Consider the following 8,482-nt stretch of genomic DNA (forward strand, 5'->3'; position numbering starts at 1 on the left):
AAGGAAGGTTGGGCAATCCTACTTCCGTAGTGATACTGCCTCAGAAACCCAAGGAGGGGTCGCTATGAGTCGGGGCCGACTCGACGGCACATAACACCAACAACAACATTACTTTCTTTGAAGTCTGTGCAAGTGCAACCCTAATATATCATGATTACCCACTGCTTCAGAAGGAAGACCAGGTGATCTACTTCTGTAAAGATTTACTGCCTTGGAAACTCAGTGAGGGTCGCTATGAGTGTGTAAAATGGTAGCTCATTTAAAGCTGACTATGCTTTACCTTTCTCATCATAGTAAATGGAGATGTCTCCTGTTGATGTGTATACAATCTCATCAATGTCAGCAGCAAGGGCGTTTTTATGGTTTTCAGGCAGTGAGATAACCTTTTCTTTCAATATATGCAGCACCTAAGTTTGGAAAAAGCTAACCATTAGTTTACCAGTTCGATATTTAAAAGCTTTTGATGAAGTGGTTTTTGTCATGGAATGAATTTTCAAATTTATTACTGTGTTTACTCATCTTCAAATGCATGGCTGACAGATATTTCCTCAAAAGCAAGGGCATTAAATCATCTAATTATTCAACTAGATAATTCCTAACATTCTATATAAGAGCAAATGAAAGACATCGTATTTACTTATTTATACCTTAAATTGCAGGGCTCATTCCATGCTTTTATATGACTGAAGATATTCATAAGAATAGATACAGGAATACTAGTTTGGCCGATGGTTATACACACTATTGTTAAGCACAGATAATGTGTATCATTCTACCACAATGGAAGAATATATTGATCTTAAAGAAAATTTAAAAGTATACTTTACCTCTTTGGCCACAAGTTCTTCCAAAAGATCAAATTTACACTGTGACAGCAATTTTGATACATGGGCAAAAGCCTTAAAGAAAAAAAAAAATAGTGTGAGGTGGTGATTATTATTTCAAAATACCATGCAAAATACCATACAATGGACAATGCTCTTATTTAAATGGCTGCTAAGTGTAAGAAGTGTAAAGAGCTCTGGTGGCACAGAACCTAAGGCATTTGACCGCTAACCAAAAGGTTGGTGGTTCAAACCCCCTAGCTGCTCCATGAAAGGAAGATGAAGCAAACTATTTCTGTAATGATTTACCTGGGTTTAAGTGTAAGAAAGACTTTTATGATAAACAATGTCAAACACTATCACAACAATGTCACACATGACTTCTTCAAAGTTGGTTGAAGTCTCTCTTCTCCTACGATCTTCCCACATCTATAGTAGTTACTGAGCAAACTACTAATTAAGTATTCACTCTCAGCACCTGGGAAACAATAGTGTGTTAATACATACACACTATGTACCTCAATGGGAGCTCTGGTAGTGTAGTGCCTAAGGCACCTGACTGCTAACCAGAAGGCTGGAGGTTCAAATCCACCAGCCACTCTTCGGAAGGAAGGTTGGGCAATCTACTTCTGTAGTGATACCACCTCGGAAACCCAAGGAGGGGTTGCTATGAGTTGGGTCTGACTTGATGGCACATAATAACAACAACAGGTACCTCAATAAACATCCTCCTATGTATTTCCTTTTAGAATTATGACAAAGAAAACAAGAGCTTTGACTCTGTCATATGGCATCCATCTTAATTGTGCATAGATAGTAGCTGGGAAGCAGCCAGCACAGCCTCAATTATACTGGGAATCAGAAATGGGTTCCAGTCTGAACCTCACTAAGATAGCTAAGGAGGAAGGAGGAAAAAATATTTCACACAGGCTAAAGCACTGGATCTCAACTACGAAGTATCAGGCTTCTATACTAAAATTAAATAAAAAACAAAAACAACACACACAACTGTAATCCTCCATATTCCTGGCAATGAGAAATAAAACTATGAATAACTCTGTCATTGAGGAGCTTCTGGTCCACACAGGGAGAGAGACAATAAACTGACATGTTCAAGAATTATAACGGGAAGAGCAGGCTGGTACGAGAGCATCTTGAAGTTACCTAACCCAATCTAGTGGGATGAGAGAGGGCTCCCTAAAAAAAGGTAACATCTAAACTGAAACCTGAAGAGCTGACAAGAGGAAAGGATGCAAAGGCACGCAGAGGACACTGCATGATGGAGCTGAATTTTTGAGAAAATATACATATGCAAATAGATTCAAAGGCCCCTTAAAAACACTTTGAGAACCTCAGGGTTCAGAAACATTCTGTGTTCTGGTAAGCCTTCAAGTGTAGAAGACAGATGATAATTTGGGCAATGTAAACAAAGACCGTAACTATCACGCCTAAACTCATCTATTAGACTGTGAAGCTTAGTTTGTGAAGCTAACAACAACAAAAAAACACACTGCCATCAAGTCAATTCTGATTCATAGCAACCCCCATTGGGTTTCCCCAGTCTTGCTTCCGAGGAGTGGCTGGTGCGTTTGAACTACCAACCTTGTGTTCAGCGGTCAGATGCCTTAAGCACTGCATCGCCAGAGCTCCTTTGTGAGGCTACCAAAAAAAAAACAAAACCCCAAACTCACTGCTGTTGAGTCCACTCTGACTCATAGTGACCCCTCCCTTGGGTTTCCAAGGCAGTGTCACTGTGAAGTAGACTGTCGATCTACCTTCCAAGGAGTGGCTGGTGGGTTAGAACCATCAGCCTTCTGGTTAGTTGTGAGGCTAAGCAGAGCAAATTATCTTATAATGAATGAGGAATCATTAGGAGGCTCCTCTGACAAGGCCTTGATGACACAGGAGAGTGGGAAAATATGCAAGTAAGATATGGGAAAGCAAACACTATATGATTACTGTGGTTTGATGATAGTAATAGGGAAGATACCATATCATATGCATATATCAATGGAAAGCATGGTCTTAAGGCTGGGTAGCATAGTGCCTAAGGCACTTGACTGCTAACCAGAACTCCTTGGAAGGAAGGTTGGGCAATCTACTTCCATAGTGATACTGCCTCGGAAACGCAAGGAGGGTTCGCTAAGTCGGGTCCGACTCGACGGCACATAACAACAACAACAACAACAGGGCTATGTAAGGCTTGTATAGCACCGGACCACCTATTCACATGGCTCACATGATGAATAAAAGTTTGCTTACATCATATTAACCATCTCAATTTCACTGACTCTGCAGGACTAATAACCTGTGTGGTGGGTGTAGGCACCTCAGGACTTACTAATTACGCGTCTTTGAGTTAAGTGTTGCACGCTTCTGGAACTTGGATTCATCAGCTGTAAAGTATTAGATCTGCATAATGAGCCCTAAGATACCTTTCTAGTCTGTTCTATGATTGAAAAAAAAAATCTTAATGAACATGTCTAAATGATCTTCACAACCCATAATACATGTTACTGCTGGGAAAGTACCTAAGGAGAAAGGGGAAGTGGAGGCCACTCAGAGTAGATAAACTAGCTGAGAGTTTTACCCTAGACTATTTCCATACCAAGGAGTGCTCTGGTGGTGCAGTGGTTAAAGCCGTTGGCTGCTAACTAACAGGTCACAGTTTGAACCCACCAGCCACTCTGATGAAGGAAGATGAGTCAATCTACTTCCACAAAGATTTATAGCCTTGGAAACCCTACGCTGCAGTTCTACTCTGTCCCATAGGGTAGCTATGAGTCAGAAGTGACTAGATGGCAGTGGGTTATTCAGTGAGACTAAATAAATAGACACTAGAGTTATACCCATGCAAAGGAATGTACACTTACATCATAAGACCTAACAATGAGGTTTATTGGCTGTGTCCTTTTACATCTTAAAAGAACTGATTTGTTTGACTGGAATAGTATGTCCAGTAGTAAATAGTTTGAGGGGATTGCTAAATTATCTGTTAGATATTGTCTCTGGAAGTCAAAATGGTTATTGAAATGTTAACTTAGCTAGGACAAAATGGCATATAGACTGGCTGATGGAAGAATTGGAGGTACTGCTTCACAGCAAGGAGAAAGGTTGAAAACTAAGACCAGAAAGTGACTCAGCTCCTCTGTACATGTGTATTAGGAGAAAAATAGGGGCTAAAGACTGATACCTGTCCATGGTGAAGTGATGATTTCCTTTCTTTACTGGCACATGCATAAGCTGCGATAATTATATATGTGTTTTGACAGGTAGGCAAGTCATCAGTGGCCACTGTGGAAAATGCTAAGATCATGCCAATTTAGCATAGCCAAAAGGTTTTGAGAACTGACATGAGCAGAGAGATTCACCCCTTAATTAGGATGCTGAGCTAGGCATATCAACCAAGTTTGTCCTTTGCTTTTTTTTTTTTTTCCCCCCAAGTAACTACATAAAACCATCAAGAGATGATTCAGGGAATCAGGAAGAAGTTAATACGGACACTGACAATATAAAGTTTGAAATATTTAATTCATAACTGATAGCCATGAGTAAATATAAATGTCTATGATTACAGGCTGAAATAATTAGGAGTAAAATATAATCAATACCAGTAAACAACTGATATGTTTCACAATTACACTATGGCATAATTTTAAGGTACATGGAGGTAGAAAATAAATTATGATTTTTATTATTTATCAGGGAGCTCTGGTAGCATACTGCCTAAGGCACGTGACTGCTAATCATAAGGCTGGCGGTTCAAACCCACCACGCGCTCCTTGGAAGGCAGATTGGGCAGTCTACTTCTATAGTGATACTGCCTCGGAAACCCAAGGAGAGGTCTCTATGAGTTGGGTCAGACCTGATGGCACATAACAACATTGTTTATCAATAAGTAGGTCTAATGGTGTAGTGGTTAAGGCAGTTGGCTGCTAACCAAAAGGTCGGTAGTTTGACTACACCAGCTGCTCTGTGGACGAAAGATGGGGCAGTCTGCTTCTGTAAAGATTTATAGCCTTAGAAACTCACTGGGGTTTGTTATGAGTCAAAATCGACTCAATGGCAGTGAGTTTTTTTTTTTGTTTGTTTGTTTACTATCAATTGTTTTTAAATGTTTGAGGATGTCCAACTTTCTAAGAGAGTCAAAAGACACTGAAAAATGCACATAAATATGAAATCCTGCAATTTCAGAACCTGACGTGATCGTTAAGTGACAAGGGTAAGGCAAGGTATTATCAGCCATTCGGAAAGAGAAAAATAACTTCGAAAGTCAGAACTATGAATCATTAAAGGATAAGTTGATCCCACTATGCAAGGGACTTTTATTTTATCAGGGATCAGGTACCAGAAAACGAATCCCACTGCTATCCAGTCAATTCTGACTAGAAGCGACCCCCACTGGGATTCCACAGCTGTAAATCTTTATGGAAGTCGATGGCCCCATTTTCCTCCCATGAAGCAGCTGGTGATTTTCAACTGTACACCTTCTGGTTAGCAGCCAAATGCCTTACCCACTGCACCACCAGAGTGCCTTTATCAGGGGCCAGGTAGACCTGACAAATTTTGGAAAGGAGAAAACTGTCTATCTCCGGGTTATTCTGTGAGGCCATGTGATGGAGAAGGGGAGAGGCTCTGCCAAACAGCTGACAGGAACTTTGTGCCAAGGATTATATTATGGCACCTTAGAAATACTGTCATTTATCCTTCACAGTAATCGTATCCACTCATTCATTTATTCAACAGGCACTTACCGAGTGCCTACTCTGTGGTAGGCACTGTTCCAAAAGGATGTTATCTTCCTCATCTAGCGGATTGGGAAAATCACCCGCAAAAAAGATAAAGACTATATAGCTTTTAAATGGAGAAATAGGCTCTACTCACTCACGAAGTCTCTGTCAGGGAATGAAAAGGTAATCTGAGGAGTTTACCTTGGTCCCTCAACGGAGCCCCTACTGCGCAACTATGCAAACCCATGCAGAAGCTTCCTTTAAGTTAAGAAGCGGACGGAGGGCTGTCTCTGTTTGAGAGACTACTCAAGTTTACTAACTTGGGACTCACTATGGACACGTCACCACTTCTCTGTGTAATTGAGTGCACGCGGGAAGGGCAGGGCAATCAGGGAAATACACAAACCTGCTTCGCCCCCTCAGTGAACTCTGCGATGCTGAACTCTTGGTCGAAATAAGCCCAGATAAGGAAGGCGTAAATTCGAGTCCGGACCCAGTTGATAGGGTTGGAGACTCCCAGGATGATCATTTTGGTTTTCTGGCGCGGTTGGGGCTGCTCCTCGGTGCTGTAGCTGCGCCGAGGGCGGGCAGGCAAAGAGGTGAGGGCTGCGGGGAACACCAGAGGATTAAGTAGGCGGCACCTGGGGCGCCGAACAGGGAGCGCGTCTTCCCGACCTCCGCGAGGAAACAGGGCCACTCCCGAGCCGAGGCGGCGGCGACAGGAACTGCAGAGTACAGTCAACGGTGGCCTCACCTCGGCCGCACCAGGAGTCCGCAGTCGGGCGGCCCCGCCGGATAGCGGCCGGGAGAACAGCAAACGGGAAAGCAAGCGAGCGACCAGCGCCATTTTTGTGACCTTTCACCCCTGTGCTTGCCAGTGCCTTACCGAAAGAAAGTCGGTGGGAAACCACCTTAACACTGTTGCGGGGGAGGTTGAAGGGACTGGAAGGTAAAGCTGACCTGCTGTTGCCAACTGATGAGCCCTCCCAATTCTCGCTTTCTTGGCATACATCCATAACATACCGAGATCTTTGGGTCCCCTCACACCCCGGTTGGAACCAGCCACTCTCTCGAGTCTGCAGGCCTCCCGGAACTTTACGCTCTCGGCCGAGTTTCCGGACGGAACATGTTGAAAACGAGATTCCTAAGCCAGGAAGGGGGCGGGCTTAAAGAACCATGGCTGGGTTGTGCCTACCTGTACCCCGGCTTGAAGGAGTCTCGCGGGAGCGGTTCACACAGCATCTATACCCGCAGGTGAGGCCTTCACGCGAGCCTAAGCGGCAAGAATCCAGGAGAGACCTCCGGACGGCTCCGAACTGATCTGGAACCGGGCGTGTAGGGAGGAAGCGGCGGGCGGCATAAAGTGGTTGGTGGGCTAGTGGCCAACGGAGAAGGTTCTTAGGGGTTGTGGGGTGTTAATCTATTGAATTTTCCAAAAAAAGAAAAAAGCTTCAAATTTCTGGGGAGCATCCTTGACTGCAGTGTATTGAGTGCAAGAGATATTTTTGTCCAAGCTCTTTATTCGCTGAGAAGAGCGGCTGTGCAAAAAAAAAAAAAATCTCACTGCCATTGAGTTCCGACTTCGAGTGACCCTATAGGACAGAGTAGAACTGCCCCATAGGTTTTTCAAGGCTGTAATCTTTATGGAAGGAGCTCAGGTGGCGTGGTGGGTAAGGATTTGGCTGCCAACCAGAAGGTCGGTGGTTCAAACCCACCAGCTGCTCCATGTGGATGCGGCAGTCAATTTTCGTAAAGACTTACAGGTTTGGAAACCAAAAGGAGGTCGCTGTAAGTCGGAATTGACTTGGTGGCAGTGGTTGTGGTTTAATCTGTGTGGAAGAGATTGCTACATCTTTCTCCCGTGGAGCAACCGGTGGGTTCAAACCATTGACTTTTTGTTATCGGCTGAAAGCTTTAACCGTTGTGCCACAAGAGCTCCTGGCCTCAGCCCTCAGGTGCAGACTCCTAGTTAGAATCTCCGCTACCGTTGCCGTGGCAACGAAGGCCGGCGGCTTCTGCGTCCCGGGCAGCGACTCTTTTCTGCTGCTGGATGTATTGGAGTTTAGAGCAGGATTCCTGGTGGGAATGGCATCTGCTATTCTACTCCAAGTTAATGGATTTGGATTTTTCAGTCCACTGAGCCAACAACATATCCCCAGGAAACGTCTTCTTGTCTTGAATTCTCATTATCGGGGTTCTAGTCGGGGCCGACTCGACGGCACATAACAACAACAACAACAACAACAAGTTCAGACGTTGGAGTTCTTTAGCTGTGTAACTTACATTTTAGGTTTTTAAAAAGAGACAAAAACATTAAGAGAGAAAACATATTGCAGTGCTTTTGCAAAAGAGTCTGGGATTTAGAATTACCGAAAATAAGGATTCTAGCAGTTATTTAAAAGAAAAAAATGCACAAGGCTACAGTTAGTCTCTTTATGATGTGTGTGTGTGGGGGGGGACCACTCATTTTCTTACCTGATAGTTACTTCTCTAAGGGTGTCGCTGATCTACTGTTCTGACTCTTTCCAGAGTGGAGCATGAAGTTTCTTTTGGGCTTTAGGAACCTACAGGAGAGAATTCAAGCCTTCTTACATTTTGGAAACTAGTGCTAGATGGACTATTCTTGTTCTCCCACAGTCTTCCTTCCTAAATATATCTCATGAAGGGCATTAAAAGCCTTGTATATGAAGATAAAAATGGTGGGGGGGACCCAAAAACGTGATTTAAAAAACAACAGAAAAGCTAAATCAATTACTCACAAAAGAAATATAAAGTAAGCTATAAATATATGAAGATATGTTCACCTTCATAACAGAAATGCAAATTAAAACTGCACTGATCAACACCTCAATAACAAAAAGACAAACAATCCAATTAAAAAATGGGCAGAAGACATGAATAGACACTTCACCAAGGAGGATATTCAAG

General features: G+C 43.2%; 2 protein-coding genes across 2 annotated transcripts in view; one reads left to right on the plus strand and one right to left on the minus strand.

Annotated features, from left to right (window-relative positions):
- Window positions 1-6,401, minus strand: part of MAIP1 (matrix AAA peptidase interacting protein 1) — a 12,822-nt gene extending 6,421 nt beyond the window's left edge. The window contains exons 1-3 of the mRNA XM_007935316.2: window positions 5,961-6,401; window positions 828-899; window positions 281-407 (exon numbers count right to left, since the gene is read on the minus strand). Coding sequence (XP_007933507.1) covers window positions 281-407; window positions 828-899; window positions 5,961-6,401 — 640 coding nt within the window. The remainder of the gene's footprint in view (window positions 1-280; window positions 408-827; window positions 900-5,960) is intronic.
- Window positions 6,402-6,730: 329 nt separating this feature from the next.
- Window positions 6,731-8,482, plus strand: part of TYW5 (tRNA-yW synthesizing protein 5) — a 20,240-nt gene continuing 18,488 nt past the window's right edge. Inside the window, exon 1 of the mRNA XM_007935328.2 lies at window positions 6,731-6,808. Coding sequence (XP_007933519.1) covers window positions 6,731-6,808 — 78 coding nt within the window. The remainder of the gene's footprint in view (window positions 6,809-8,482) is intronic.

The sequence above is a fragment of the Orycteropus afer genome, unplaced genomic scaffold, assembly GCF_000298275.1.
Source record: "Orycteropus afer afer isolate SDZICR_OR568_19922 unplaced genomic scaffold, OryAfe1.0 scaffold00002, whole genome shotgun sequence".
NCBI lineage: Eukaryota > Metazoa > Chordata > Mammalia > Tubulidentata > Orycteropodidae > Orycteropus > Orycteropus afer.